The following is a 16,132-nucleotide window of genomic DNA, read 5'->3' as shown; positions in this document are numbered from 1 at the left end:
CTTTGTTTTCGTTTGAATAGCCGCAGATGAGAATTCCTGCGTGTGTCTTCTTCCTTCATGTGTTCTTTGAGAGTCCGTCTTTTCATCAGCCAAGTCTTTACCCTTGCCTATAGCAAAGGTTTCAGGCCTTTTTTTGGAGCTAACGGAGCTTGTTAGGTCATGTTTGTGAAATACAAGAAAGAGGCAGAACCTGCTGCAGGGATACGGCGAGCGCCGGGGGAACGGGAAGCCATTTGCCGCACTTTGAAGAATCACGTTGAAGCACAAAACTCTGTCTTTGATGCCCGTCCTCTGAAATCTCCTATGAACCTCTTATTTCTTTCTTCCTCTCACAATCGTTTAATATGACCTTGTTTTGTGGCGTTCTTGAATTCTCCAGAACTTGCTATTATATTATAGGCGCTTTTAAAGACAACCAGTGTAGGAAAAGTACTCACGCTTGCGTCGTTTCCTGTTTCAAGATTTGTAATTTGGTCAAAGGGGAAATTCAGCGAAGTTGTTTCGCACAAGCTCTGGATGGGAGTGTACTCTGGTTCATTCAGATCCTCTTCAAACATCTGAGATGATAGTGATAGACTGTGACATGCTGGCATGAGCTGTAGCTCTGAGCTCTTCGTCTTTAGTAATGGCTTAGATGATTCGTGTTCGTCTTTCCCACGCTGGAGCAGCGGCGTGTGGGTAATCCAAAATCCACCCGATGGTCACAGGGCTTCAGGGAAAGTGTCAAGTCGAGTCACGAGCGAGTCATGAGCAAGTCAAGCAGACGCAATCCAATTAGTACAGATGCCCAGAGAGATGCACTGGGAGAGAGAAAGAGAATTGGGAGGTTTTTTTTGGAATTCCATTGGTTGGACAAAGGAATAGTTTCACCCCAAACTCATGTCATTGGTTGAGCAATGTTACTGTGTTGGGCTAGCAAAACGTTTTAAAAGCATCACAGTTATCAAATGGCTCTCCATAGAGGGCTAAAATTAAAGATGTCTGCTCACGGTCTTGGGACCACCTGTCTTGTGCATTAACCATGTCCGTGTTAAAGTTGGTAATAAATCAACATGTTTGTGTATTTTCAGACCGGGTCTGTTGAATATCGGCGAACCGGCGAATCAGCCCTGGCTGGCGGACACCTGGCCCAACAGCTGCTCCAATCAAAACGACTATACCATCAACTGCTGTACTGGCAGCAATGGGAACAGCGATAGCAACCTGGCCACCTACAGCCGCCCTGGTGAGCGTGTGTTTTATTAGACTTTCTTACAGCTTTCTGCATGCAGAAATAACATGAAGGAACAAACCGGCAATACAGAAGACCATTTATTGTTTGCCAACCTACATTTACATTAATTCATATTTATCATATTTCTAAAAAAAATACAAATGTCTAAAAACCTTGCAGACAAAAAATATACATTTTGACTCCATAAATGGTTATTTGCTTAGACGGTTTTTAAAGGTTAAATAGTATACAACAATTGGGGCAAAATAAGTAACTTGCTCTTTAGAAATGAGCTTAATTTACAGAAATATTACGGTATATAATTTCCAGAAAATATGATGAAATAATAACTATTGCAGTAATAAATATGAGTAAATAGTCTAAAAACATTAATACTAAATAACTTTAAAGTCTATGGAATGTTGAAAAAGTCAAAGTAAATCTTAAAATTTAATCAGTTTATGTATGTCTTTATTAATTTTAAATGAAATGTTATTAAGATTAATAATATATATATATATATATATGTATATATTTATTGTAGGTCAATCCTACAATTTCCAAATATTAAACATAAATAAATAAATAGTCAAAAAACATTAATAATAAATAAAATCTTTGTATCGTTAAAATATATTTTTAAGTATATTTTAAAATGTAAAAATCATTCAGTGTATCTATGTCTTTATTAATTTAAAATTAAATGTATTAAAATTAATAATATATATATATATATTGTAGGTCAATCCTACAATTTCCAAATATTAAACATAAATAAATAAATCGACTTAAAATCTTTTTGTAACGTTCAAATAAATGTTACATTTTTAATTACAATTTTAAAAAATAAAATAGAACGTGTATGTATGTCATTAATTAATATAATATTAAAAAATATTAATATGTTTGCACACATTTTTTTGTAGGTCATTCCTACAATTTCCAGAATAACTTGTGTTTAGTAACTGCGTACGACCTCATACACCCGTGTCTGTTGTTATCGTGGATTTTTGCTTAAATTTCCAACCTGGAAACCCTTGAATACAAATGGTGCTTTGTTGCACTTTTCCAAGCAGGCGACTGGAATTTCCAACTTTCCAAGTTGAATGAAACACAGCAAGTATGGTGTCCTTCCTTTGACACGCACCCGTTTGTGTGCGATCTCTAGACGTCAGGGAAAATAAAAGCTAGCAATACTGAAAGAGCCCTACAGGCTGTAGTCCAGCTAATCCAATCTACCGCCTGATTTCCATAGAACCACTAGAAGCCGCTAATGCAGTTTCTCCTAAGTGCTCACTTCAGGAAACCAGGAGCGGTTACATGGGTCACAATAAACTAAGAATGGAAAAAAGGAGGGGGGGAGTTGTAGAGGACGTTCTGGTTTTTGTTATTCTGAGGAGACAGAATTAATATTTACAGTCAGTCCTTTTATGAACCAATAGCTACAGCGTGTTTTGTTCTGAGATATTAGCGGGTGAGAGTTTGCTAAGAGTATTTCATTCATAAAGACGTGTGAAATGCATTCAGTATTTTAATAAACGTCTTGATTGAAGTCAATAAATTAGACTCTTTATTCATTTGTAGTCTGGAGGATTATGTGTGGACACGCCATTCTTAGAAAGCATTAAAGTTTTTGGGATGAAGCATTTAACCCTCAAAGCTTCGCTTTACCTTTGATTTGCATTTCATTGCGAGTGTGTTTTCACTAACACTAGCTTTTATCCGTGTCGCCTTCATCAAAGAAGGAATGAAGGATAAATGTTGAGTGCTACTTACAGCATGTTTTAAAAGCTTGACACCCACCTGCTTGCTGTGCCAAATACTAAAATATCTCCAGGATATTAACCGGACCGGTAACCTCAGGGCTTCTCTGGAAAGACGACTTGTCTCATTCCACGAAATCTTTTATCACTGACACTTCAACCTTTGAAGTTCCGTCTTACGGAAACGCGAGCTCTGCGAAATCCCGTCCGATGGCAGGCGGCGGTATTTACGCGCCAGGCTCCTCGCTCGGATCCTGCGGAGGATTTGAATATTTTATGAGCCGTGGAAAATTGGATCTGTCAGAGGATGGTCTTTTTACAGCGCTTCTTGTTTCAGAGGCTTTTGATTCGGACGTGTTAGAACATCCTGTTTGATGAGCCGGCCCGCCTTTCTTCGAGAAACTCAGAGTGACGCGCGCTTGACTTGTGTCGTATAGAGAGAGGATGAGGAGAAGAAAGATTTTAGTGTGAGAGGGTGTTATCTTAGTATTTGCATTTGAAGTTTTCTTAAATTATGTTTTGTGCTTCCTGGTGGTGGTGTTGGGATTTTAAGATGCGTTTTCTTCTTCTTTTTAAAGTCGGGTGTTTAGCAGAGATTAAAACCAATTTATTGTGGTATTTCTTGGTTTTTTAACCTGATTGTCAATCTTTATTAGAGACTTAAATTGGATTTGCATGCAAGGCTACACAATAATTCAGAATTGGCAAGAATAAATTGTCAGTTATATTTGTTACAAATACCCTGAGATATTAAAGCATGAGAGCGCTAAGAAATATGATTTTCTTCAAAGCCTTGTTTTCTTCAAAAATATAGCAAACTTTTTTTATTTTTTACTTTAATTTTATTCTTTAAAAAATATCTGTAAAAGGAGCAAAAAATTAACTTTAAGTTACAATCTAATTTAAGTTTATTATTTTGTATTATTTTCTAAACCCCATTTGCAGATATTTTTATTGTTTTGAGTATTCATCTTTTTTTAAGATTTTTTATTCCTTCTTTATGTTTTTTAAAGAAAAAATTGATGTTTAACGTTTTTGAAAAAACAATAATGATTTAAATACATTTATTTAGAAAAATTGTTGATTAAAACAAAAGTCAAAATAAAACAAACTGATACGAAATAAGATTCTTTTTCTTAGCCCGCTGGCAGATAATAGTTCTTGTTTGCAAAAAAATTTTTTTCAAGAATAAGTTTAATATTTCAAGTCCTCTCGCTTCTCCAGTAAATATATATTTAAATATTTTTACTAAAAAACAAGAAAAAAAATGCTCGGAAATATTTTCTGCAAGTGAGGACATCATAAAAATAATTCATTAAGGCATATCATCCACCAACTGTATCATTAAATCCTATACAGCAACCGTACAAAATCCTCAAAATATCTTGTATCGTCCAGCCGACTGCATCGCCAACTACAGCAACCAGATGGACAACAAAACCGGCAACCTGATGGCTCCAGACACGGCTCTCTACAGCGACGTGGACCTCTCCAACAAGATCAACGAGATGAAGACCTTCAACAGCCCCAATCTAAAAGACGGCCGTTTAATTGGGCCCGGAGGTCAGCCCACGCCCTACGCCACCACCCAGATCATCCAATCCTGCCTGGCCAATAACAACATGAACAGCAGCAGTGGAGGAAGCGGAGGAGGAAGTGACCTCAACGAGAAGCAGAGCTGGAAGAGCAGTCAGGGCACTCCTCAGAAACATGCCGACATCAACGCGCCGCTCCAGTTCAACGTCATGGAGCAAAACAAACTGAACAAGGGTGAGTCTGTGGATTTACTTGGGGCCTGAAGAATCTCAAGGACGCTTGTGTCATCAAATCGTACCTCTTGTGTCTCCTCACAAGCGCTGGTTTTGTTCTTTTAAAAAGCTTCTCTGGCATCCTCACATCTTTCACTTTTCAACCTCGTTTTGATCCGCCACGGCTTGCTCGCTTGTAACTGAGCTCTAAGCTCTGCTAGTAAAGTTAATCCATATTTATAGTCGTTGTTTTACTGTTTGGATGGTGATGAAGGGAAGAGAAGATTATGAAGTGTCCGATGTCTCTGAACAGTGTGAAGCCAGAGATCTTGGATTACTGTAGAAATACGGGGCGGTGTAACTCTAGATCAAAGCTATCCATGTGTTGCTACTAAAAAGGTCACGGTGATGTCTTTTTGACTCGACTTGCATGAATCTCACTGTGTGTTTGGGTGTGATATTTCACACTTACTAGACAATTGAAACCAGTCACCAACAAGTCATAACAGCTTATGACTAAACTCTTGTGTAAGTGTTCACCGCTCGACTGTCAGATGCTCCGCTCTGTAATGTTCTGGACTGAAGTGCATGCTTTTATAAAAGAGCTGTTGTTCGTCTGTTTCACACACACACACACACATGATTGACCTCAGAGCAGTAATTCAGCTGTTTATAACAAATCTCTTCATCGTCTAGACCACTACAGAGGTGAAGGTAACATCTCAGTCACCATCCCCTATAACCAGAGTCAAGAGACTCATACTGGAGGAACATACAGCAGCTCAGACAGAGGGAGCAGCACATCTGGTGAGACATCTGAACATCCATCCATCTATCCACCCATCTATTATCCCTCTGTCCGTCTATCCATACATTCATCTGTCTGTCTATTTAGCTCTCTGTCTATCTGTCTATTTATCCATCCACCTGTCTTGTGTGTCTGTCTGTCTATCCATCTATCCATCCATTCACCTGCCTTTCTGTCTGATCTATTTAGCTCTCTGTCTGTCTGTCTATCTGTCAGTTTATCCATCCACCTGTCTGTCTGTCTGTCTATCAGTCTATCTATTCATTCGCCTGCATGTCTGTCTGTCTGTCTGTCTTTCTGTCTGTCTGTCTGTCTTTCTGTCTATCCATCCATCCATTCACCTGCCAGTCTATCTATTTAGCTATCTGTCTATCTGTCTGTTTATCCATCTTCCTGTCTGTGTGTCTGATCTATTTAGCTCTCTGTCTGTCTATCTGTCAGTTTATCCATCTGTTTGTCCACCCACCTGTCTGTCTGTCTGTTTGTCTGTCTGTCTGTTTGTCTGTCTGTCTATCAGTCTATCAATTCATCCACCTGTCTGTCTGTCTGTCTGTCTATCCACCCATTCACCTGCCTGTCTGTCTGTCTATCAGTCTATCCATCCATTCACCTGCCTGTCTGTCTGTCTGTCTATCCTTCTATCCATCCATTCACCTGCCTTTCTGTCTGTCTGTTTATCCCTGTCTGTCTGTTTATCCCTGTCTGTCTGTTTATCCTTCTATCCGTTCATTCACCTGTCTGTCTGTCTGTCTGTATCTATTTAGCTCTCTGTCTGTCTGTCTATCCATCTTTTCACCCATCCACTTGTCTGTATGTCTGTCTATACATCTATGCTTTTATTCACCTTTCTGTCTGTCTGTCTATCTATCCATCCATTTACCTGTCTGTGTGTCTGTCTATTTAGCTCTCTCACTGTCTGTCTATCCATCTTTTCACCCATCCACTTGTCTGTATGTCTGTCTATACATCTATGCTTTTATTCACCTGTCTGTCTGTCTATCTATCCATCCATTTACCTGTCTGTCTGTCTATTCAGCTCTCTCACTGTCTGTCTATCTATCTTTACACCTATTCACCTGTCCGTCTGACTATCTGTCTGTCTATCCATCTATTTATCCATCCACCTGTCTGTCTATCCATCTATCATCCATCCGTCGATATATCTGTCTGTCTTTTTGTTATCTTTCTGTTTTGTTTGTCTATCTAGCCATCTATTTATCAATCTCTCTCTCTGTCTATCGCTCTGTCTGTTTATCCATGTATTCCTCCATCCATCCATTCACCTATTTATATGTCTGTCCGTCTGTCCATTCATCAAAGACATGAATGTGATTAATGTGATTTTTGGTAACATTAGGAAAATCATATGCAAACAGAACATTTACAAATGACTCTTCACTGTGTTGAAACTCCAGGGAACAAAGAAAGTCATTACGCCTCAACAAAAAGGCCTTGATTGTTCCTCCTCACTATATTTCAGGGCTGCTTGTTTTAAACACGGGAGCAACACTTTTTCTCATTCCTTTAGTTAAAACCACATTCCCGGCAGATTTCCAGGGTCTGTTGCGCTCCTCCCTGGACGTTTTTGATTAGGATCCCCCTCCCTTTCCCCGATTCAGCACACCGTCATTAATTACTTCAGCTTTCATCCTCCAGCTCAAAGAAAGGGGGGATAATGTTGTCAGAGAGACGTTGTTTGTTGCGGGACAAAGATAAATGAGCTCCATTCTGCGGTGTGTGCAGGGCTGCCGGCGTAACGCATGGGATCCTATTTTTATATTGTATTTGAAGTTCAGGTAATTAAAGAGAGGGTCTGAGTGCACGGAGGTCCTCACAGCTCATTGGCTTTGAATTTTTATTCCTGGCTGTTAATTGGCCTGTGATGTTTCAGACTCTCTCCCCCACCTCTCTGGGCAATGGAGTGTTAGTTTTGAAAAATGACTCGTTTTGTTGATGGAGAGCGCAACGTTAATTACAAATAGAGAGATAATGCACGTAAGCGTTTTACATTGCATAAATTACAGTGTGGGTGTCATTAATGTTGCTTCTCCTGAGTGTAAAAGTGCCATTTATTTCACACGCGCATCACGCTCGGAAAACAAAACAACAGAAAGAGAAATGAGGCAGCGCTTATTAAAGCATTTCATTTGCAATCAATTGAATTTATGATTTTGGTACATCTGGTGGGCTGGGAGTCGCTGGAGTTGTGTTGGTGTGCCCTGACGGTTTTATTTCTCGTTTGTTTGTTTGTTTGTTTTATTGTCGTACAGGAAGCCAAGGCCAGAAGAAAGGGGGACGCACGACTAAACATGCTAAACAGAACCCAATGAACTGGACTGAACTGCTTCCCCCTCCCCCTGTTAATCCACCCCCATGTCATGAATATACACTTGCAATTGACGACAGGTGAGAATTTTTGAATATATCATTTATTTTAAATTATATTTATCTTTTTATTTAAATGATTTTATTTAATAGAAACAGTAATGGTAAATAAATAATAATAATAAATGTATTTAATTTGTATCGAAGTTAAATAACTATATACATAATATTTAGAAATATATATTAATATAAGAATATCATTTCAATACAAAGTAAATAAATTATTATTAAATGTATATGTTTATGTACATTTATTTTTAAATAAACCATTAAATACAATTATTATTTAATAAAATGTAATATATAATTTTATAATAAAATGAATTAATTATTACAAACATATTACATATTATATGATGTTTTTATCCAGAGCAACTTAATTTAGGAAAATCATAATATTTATTTTCTGCCATCAGTTATGACACAGATCTGCAGTGCCCTATGCCGCCCTCCCGCATGTACCTGCAGCCCGATGAGCTAGAAGAGGAAGAGGCGGAGCTTGAGCGGGGTCCCACCCCTCCCGTGAGGGGGGCCGCCTCCTCCCCTGCAGCAGTCTCCTATAGCCACCAGTCCACTGCGACCCTCACCCCGTCCCCTCAGGAAGAGATGCAGCCCATGTTACAGGATAACGCCGACCTACACGAGCGCAGGTACGCTCGAATTCACACACAGACCACTCGAGGAGTAAAAGGTTTTAGTTCTCCAAGTTTTATTGTTGACATGTTGATTTCACCTCACCTGTAGGCGACTCCTGGTAAGCCCTCCACCACGCCCCCTCTCCCCTACACACACGTACGGTTACATCTCCAGCCCGTTGGGCCTCGACACTGACGGACTGGAGGAGGAAGAGGATGACGTAGAAGGTGACGAGATGGACGCAGAAGTGGCCCGGGTCCACCAGCACCACGCCCTCGCTCACCAGCAGCACTTAAACCAGCAGAGGGCTCTCATACGGGGCCTGGAGCAGACTCCCGCCTCTAGCACATGTGATCTGGAAAGTTCGGTAACTGGTTCTATGATCAACGGATGGGGCTCGGCATCGGAGGAGGATAACGCCTCGTCGGGCCGCTCTAGCGCCGTCAGCTCGTCAGACGGGTCTTTCTTCACTGATGCTGATTTCGCCCAGGCAGTGGCGGCGGCGGCCGAGTATGCTGGTCTACGAGTGGCAAAGCATTCTGGGAAAGGCCACCATCCGCTGCCAGTACCTGGAGGTATTAATAAAAAGAAAATTCTTAGTTAACCCTTACATACAGCAATTTAGTTTTTTTGTGTGTTCTTTTATTATAGAATTTTTACAATATAGAATTTTTGAAATATGTATTTTTGTCAAAATATATTAAAAAAATCTGAGATCAAGATGCATTTACTTGACAAGGAAAGTGACCCAAGACATTTAGTCTTATTTTATGAATGAAAATATAAGAATTAAGAGAGTTGAAAACTAGCAAAAAATCTTCCAGTGGGGTAAGAAAAATAAACTTGTATTTAGGTCATTAAAAAAAGCTAAAACTATATTCAAGTTGGAGTTTATTTTTCTTTCCCCGTTAGCATTTTCTTGGCATTTTGTCAAGTACATGTATCTTTAAGAACTGTTCTAGAAAACAAGACATAAATGTTTAAATGCTCTTAAACATCAGATCTTCACTTTAAAACAAACACAGTCACGAGCCACATAATGTTTTATTGGGTGTTTTGTGTAAACATTGAGGAAAAATATAGGCACGATTATTTTTTGGGAATGACAATGTATCTTGCACAAACAGACCAGATAGCAATATCCATTTAGATCATTTTACACCCAAAGTTGACACCTCACCCACCGATGTTGTCAATATGAGCTCATGACTTAAAAATAAACTGAAATTGAGACATTGTTAGATAAAGACACTTCCTACAGCATATGTAAATTCATCTATATTAAAATCTGCAGCTTAGCAAACCGTCTGTCCTTTCATTTACCAGCCGCACGGAAATACCAAAACCTCCCTCCGGGACACCGCCCAGGCAGCCCGGTGTCCACAGACAGTAACGTTAGCACGGCCCCGGGTCAGAGGAGGCCCTTAAAGAGACAGAAACAGCATCCAGCTGCTCAGACCGGCTACCAGCGCAGAGAGGCCTTCCCAGAGGGTACGCACACGCAACATGTTTGAACCAATCTTGTGTGTATGATGCAGTTTTTTAGACACTGTTATTGTGATTGATTCGCTTTTATCGCTACGGCTTGTTCCACGTATCACACACGACACTGCTGTATGTAGCGCACATGTAATCTACAGATATATCGAGCAGGATCATAAAGATCGTGTGAGAGAGAAAGGACTCAGGGACTCGGCTTTAGTGTGTCATGAGGGATGGATTCAGCTTCAGTCTCTAATGAAATTGCAGCAGGTGCCGGCGCTGCAGAAAGGTCATGTCATGTGTGTGTGATGCTAACAGGGAAAAGTGCTCGCAAACTTTTCTAAGGCCTCTCATCTGCTGCGTCTCATCATCCAGTCGGTTGTCCATGTGTGTTGACACTGAGATTTAATATCAGACACACACAGGCCCCGGCCGGCTCAATCAGATCAACTAGCTCTTCTCATCGTCCCTCTCACCTCCCCCCTCATCTGATCTCTCTCTCTCTCCCGTCCGTGTCGGCAGTCGGCGCTCAATAGAGCCAGAATGAGTAGTCAGATTCAGTTTCTATAGAAGGTGATTCGATAGACTTGTATCGCGACGGAGGGTTAAATACATCGTTTCACGCTGAGAGAACGAGGAAGGTTGTTATATGAATTCTCTTACACAGATTGCCTACCAACCCCCATATAACACACACACACACACACACACCGCCTCTGTTAATTTTGCTCTTGTTTGCTCAGTGCTTTGGTTGACACCAGGCTTATTATTTCATCCTCCTCCAACTCCTCTCCAGAAGGACCCCTGAACCTTTCATCTGCTTCCACTTCTGTCTGGAGAGAAAAGCTCCAGTCTTTAACATCGGCTCCACCCTCCTTTCATTAGTTTATTCCTTTTACATGCTTCTGTCAAACTTGCATTCAGGATTTATGGAGTTTTGTAAGAGGAGTTTCAGAAATCTTAAAAGTCCCCATCAAATCAAAAGGAAAGTTTCTTGGCGTTTAGTAAGAACATGTTAGCCTTGAAGAGAAAATCTTTCATCATTTATTCACCCTCATGTCATTTCAAACCTGTATGACGTTCTTTTATCTGCAGAACACAAATGAAGATATTTTGAAGAATGTCGGTAGCCCAACAACTATGTTGACTTCTATTGTATGAACACAAAACCACTGAGACATTTCTCAAAATATCTTCTTTTGTGTTTGACAGAAGACAAAACACACATAGCTAGCAAACCTGTATGCGTTTTTTTCTTCTGCAGAACACAAAAGAAGATATTTTGAAGAATGTCGGTGACCCAACAATAATGCACCCCATTGACTTCCGTTCTATGAAAGAAAAAACTGGGACATTTCTCAAAATATCTTCTTTTGTGTTTGACAGAAGACAAAATACACATAGCTAGCAAACCTGTATGACGTTCTTTCTTCTGCAGAACACAAATGAAGATATTTTGAAGAATGTCGGTAGCCCAACAACTATGTTGACTTCCATTGTATGAACACAAAACACTGAGACATTTCTCAAAATATCTTCTTTTGTGTTTGAAAGAAGACAAAACACACATAGCTAGCAAACATGTAAGAGGTTTTTTCTTCTGCAGAACACAAAGAAGATATTTTGAAGAATGTCGGTGACCCAACAATAATGCATCCCATTGACTTCCATTGAATGAACACAAAACCACGGAGACATTTCTCAAAATATATTCTTTTGTGTTTGACAGAAGACAAAACACACATAGCTAGCAGGATGGACACATTTTGCCAGTATTTATCACAGCAACAAAGAAAAACTACTGAATCCACCTCGCTCATCTTCCTGTAAAAAGCCTATCTCTCTCACCCGGCCATCGATCGGCCACCTGAATACACCAAGACATCCAGGGGTTATTAAAACCACCCACGATCGACTGACCCTTCTCAGATTTTGCTGAGCGTCGGAGCAGCGATGAAAGCTTGTTAATCTCTCCCCGACAAAACCAGGCACGTGCACAGACGTCAGGTGTGCTTTGACCTTGAGCGTGTGAAACCATCACCGGGCGCCCGTTTTGGCACTTTTTATTGCAAGCATCCTGAGCTCTGATTGAAATAAAACAACAGATATAATTGTTTAAAACATTAGATTTGAGATATCTGAGTTCAGTTTAAATCATTGTTGAGATCTCTTCTGAAACTCTTAAGGAGATTTCTGAGTCGTTTCCTTAAGAGAAATATCTGAGATGTTGGAGACTTGCTTTCCATTTAATCTCATTGATGTCTATAGGAAAAATATGAGATATTAAAGAGATCTCATCCGTCATATTTCTTTCTTATTGGTGTCCTAGGTCAAGTTTAGGATTTCATCTCACACGCATCTCAGTGGAGGTTTGTGCTTTCAAGGAGGTGCTATTTCACAAGAAAAGCAATTGTAAATGACCTTGAATAACCGGCAGGGGAAGTGTTGAGACGTGGAGTGACAGTGATGAACCGTCGTTCACAGTTTCTCCACAGAGCTCCAGCGTGCAGCTGTTTGAAGGCTCACACAGCTGTGTTTCCGTGCCACCTCCCGGGTGCCAGCCAAATGAGGTCTGGTGTCAATTAGCAGAACGTCTGCTTCTGAAGGACACAAGAGCACTTGAAAAGCGGATATTGTTAACTGGCTAAATCGTCAACTGAAAACTCAGATGCTCATTAAAGTCATTAACAAAACGTCATGCTTATTTTTCTCTTTCTTTCGTAGATCTTCCACCTCCTCCGATTCCTCCCCCGGCCATGCTGAAGTCCCCAACACACCCGGCCAAAACTATCCCAGAGGGTCCGCGGGGGGCCATGTCTCCTAGGTCTAGTTCTGCTGATGGTAAGGACAGACGAACAGGTTCAGGAGGACCCAGGCCCAGGGACGGGTCGGACACACGGACCAGCTCTTCAGAGCGGCGCGAGGCCCAGGACTTACAAAGAGGCCCGAGATCTGCAAAGAGCAGTAAACAAGAAGCCACGAAGAGCCGCCAACACCAAGGTATAACACAAAAAATGAGCCGTTTTTATTTTCTTAATGGATTCTGCGCTTATTGTAAATATTTGTTGGTGCATAATAAATATCAATATTTTAATCAAATAATTTATCTACAACGGTATCCACACCAGCATTTTTTTATAATTTTTACAAAACTTTGATAGCCTACAGAATATTAATATTTTATGAATATATGAACATAAAATATATGGAACATAAAGAGCAGTCTAGTTCAGACTAGTTTTTTCATTTGATTTACATTTCAAATTTTGGGAGGTTTTTCTCCAAAATACTTCGAATCGAATTTCAAAAATGAAAAAAGTATAAAACTGAGAAATCTTCTTTCTCTATATTGCGTAATTGTTTTATCAAATTAACATCCTGGCCCAAACAATTCCCTATTTATAAAGTTATGCCCCGCCCCTTTCCTGCCTCATGCAATTTTTTTAAGATGTTTTTTAAGATGCCTCTTCCATTTTTTTCCCATGATCAGAGGACATCCCGCCGTACAGCCGTCCGTCTTTCCCAGCCGTTCACAACCCCCGTGGAGAGAGGGACCCCAGCTCCTCCAGTTCACTGTCGTCTCGAGGGTCCGGTGGACGACGGAGAGGAGAAGCGGCTCCAGGGGCTCGCAGAAACCCTTCGGATTTTGGGCTGAACGCCTTCCAAGGGGATGAGCTTGAGGTTTGTCCTAAATTGCAGTTTATGTCAGTAAATGTGACCGGCTCTCCGTGACAGTAGTTAAAAACTGTCAAATAAAAAAATGTGACTTACGATAAATTTTGGTACTTCTGATCACCCGCTCAAAGCATATTTCGCGATAATAAATCTACACTATCATTATTCCATGTTTGGGTGTAAGTTAAAATGCAATATTATCTATTTTCAGATGGTGGAAAGCTGAAGATAAAAATATCGTCGTCCAAACATCTTCAGCTACCAATCGTCAGCGCAGCACGACCATCTCGGCGGTATCTTTCACTGAAAACTACCGACCTTGAATTACGTCACGTTTGAAAAACTGACCAAGCATTCATTCATTTCTTAACCTTAATTTCAATGTGCATTTAAAGAAGAATAAAGACACCGAAGAAAAAAATAAGGGGACATTGGAGGGGCTAAAGCGGTTTCGTTGATTTGATTCCAATGCAATATGATGGTGTGTCTGTTAGCTCCAGAAACTGATTCATGGCTTTTGTTCACCGTGAAAAAAAGAAGGTCGTCGGTCATCTGATACTGTAACGAAACTTCAGGCACAAAGGGACGGACTGACATGTACATACACGTGTATCTAACTGTCTTTTATAATCCATTGTGGTACATTAAATTTGTCTTCCTCGGCTTATTTGAATCATTTTAAATTTCTATTACGCCAATTAATATAATTTGTTTTATAGCCTCCATCCTGCTTGTAAATTGTCATAGTGTTTTAACTGCCCGGGAGAAGTGCCACATTTTGAGAGATATTGTTTGTTTGTTTTTTTGTAATGCACTGTTATACTTTTCGTCATTGTTAATGTTTGTTGTTCTATGTCTTTGGTTTTAAAAGCACAATCACTAAACTTTATTTTGAACCATGTTATCGATTAACCTTTTCGTCTTACGCCAGGAGCGAACGGGCGCTACGACAAAAGGCCTTGTTAAACCTGTCGATGTAGGTTATGAGAAACGAAAGGATAAGCTGTTTACAAACGCGTGAATGAATTGAAACGAATTCCTGCATCCTCACCTCTGACGTCTCTTTCAGATTCTCATTTCAGCAAACCTGCAAAAATAGAGAAATGGGGATCCTATGTTTTACGAAACATTAGAAAAAGAAAACATTGTTTGATTTACTTGGTTTGATGCACTTATAAGGATGTTTGCGAACAGGAAGTGGGTGTCGGTTTGAGAATCTGGAGTGGTGATTGGCTGTTGGGTTTGATTAGTCGTTCACGCTCTATAGAGGTGTGGATGTGAGTGATAATTCATTTGACATCTGCAAGCATTTGTTTCTTAAAACAAAAAAGCATATAAAAATGAAGAAAAAAATAAATCAAAATACTGAAACTGCCTTGACGGCTTGTTTTTTGCATTTTGTTATTGAAGCTCAGTCGGCAGATCATTGCGCCAGCCACGTAAAGGTTGTGGGTTCGATCTCAGGGAACACATGCTGATAAAAACAATGTGACTGTAATGTAAACTATTTTGTCAAACAACATTGTCTTCCGTTGTATGGACACAAAGCCACAGACATTTCTTAAAATATCTTCTTTTGTGTTCCGCACCACAGGCTTTGAACAGCATCATTCTAAATAAATGATGACAAAATATACATTTTTAATTATAGGTGAACTATCCGTTTAACTCAAAATGTAGGGCTGTGCAATATATCGCAAATGTGCACATCGCAATATCCATACCGCAGTGGTTTGCAATAAATGATCTATTTAATTCTTCGAAAAGTTATGTATGGTCAAAGTTTTAGGTCGATGGGGATAGTAGTATCTATATGGCAAGCTGATGTTAGTACGTTCGAATGCTAACGTGCATGTACTCTGACGCAAATCAATCAACAATCCGCATTGCAAAGCTTTCATAGCGAGCCACCCCGAGACACCCGCAGCTGCTGCTGACGATTTGGTGCCAAAACGAAGAAGCGCCTCAAAGATTTGGCAGTATTTTTCAGCAATCTTTCAGAAGATGTGGTGATGCTTTCTTTTTCCTAAAATAATGTGAAACATATGTTGGTTATATATTTGAAAACAATATAAATTGATTTTAGAAAAATAAATACCGTATAACAACGAATATCGCATTATTTAGCATGCTATCGCATTTTCCCTCAATATCACACGGCCCTATTTAAATGTAACAGGTTGCAATTTTGGCAGCAAGAAAGATCCCATTTTCATGCTAACGGAAAGTAGTTTGATCAGTTTTCACAAATAAAACAACTATTTGAAAAAAGAAATGCAAACTGTATAGTAAATGTAAATCAGCTGTATTTTAAAATCCACAGACAAATATTGAGGTAGAGGTGACTTCTCCGGAGGGTCTCGGTTGGTGTCAGAAGCCGAGCTCGTCTCCTCAGGTGTTCTCCTATTAAGCACCTTTTAAA

The 16,132-nt window shown here is 39.8% G+C and overlaps 1 protein-coding gene across 1 annotated transcript in view; it reads left to right on the top strand.

The window, feature by feature from the left end:
* The window catches only part of robo1 (roundabout, axon guidance receptor, homolog 1 (Drosophila)), a 231,674-nt gene extending 216,589 nt beyond the window's left edge, over positions 1 to 15,085 (top strand). Inside the window, exons 22-31 of the mRNA XM_056756264.1 lie at positions 1,071 to 1,225; positions 4,375 to 4,746; positions 5,421 to 5,531; positions 7,803 to 7,938; positions 8,334 to 8,567; positions 8,662 to 9,128; positions 9,880 to 10,044; positions 12,760 to 13,035; positions 13,526 to 13,716; positions 13,922 to 15,085. Coding sequence (XP_056612242.1) covers positions 1,071 to 1,225; positions 4,375 to 4,746; positions 5,421 to 5,531; positions 7,803 to 7,938; positions 8,334 to 8,567; positions 8,662 to 9,128; positions 9,880 to 10,044; positions 12,760 to 13,035; positions 13,526 to 13,716; positions 13,922 to 13,936 — 2,122 coding nt within the window. The 3' untranslated portion in view covers positions 13,937 to 15,085. The remainder of the gene's footprint in view (positions 1 to 1,070; positions 1,226 to 4,374; positions 4,747 to 5,420; positions 5,532 to 7,802; positions 7,939 to 8,333; positions 8,568 to 8,661; positions 9,129 to 9,879; positions 10,045 to 12,759; positions 13,036 to 13,525; positions 13,717 to 13,921) is intronic.
* The last annotated feature ends 1,047 nt before the right edge of the window (positions 15,086 to 16,132 follow it).

Source organism: Triplophysa dalaica, chromosome 9 (assembly GCF_015846415.1).
Source record: "Triplophysa dalaica isolate WHDGS20190420 chromosome 9, ASM1584641v1, whole genome shotgun sequence".
Taxonomy (NCBI): Eukaryota; Metazoa; Chordata; class Actinopteri; order Cypriniformes; family Nemacheilidae; genus Triplophysa; species Triplophysa dalaica.
The sequence above is the reverse complement of the archived record's forward strand: the minus strand, read 5'-3'. Positions and strand labels throughout refer to the sequence as shown.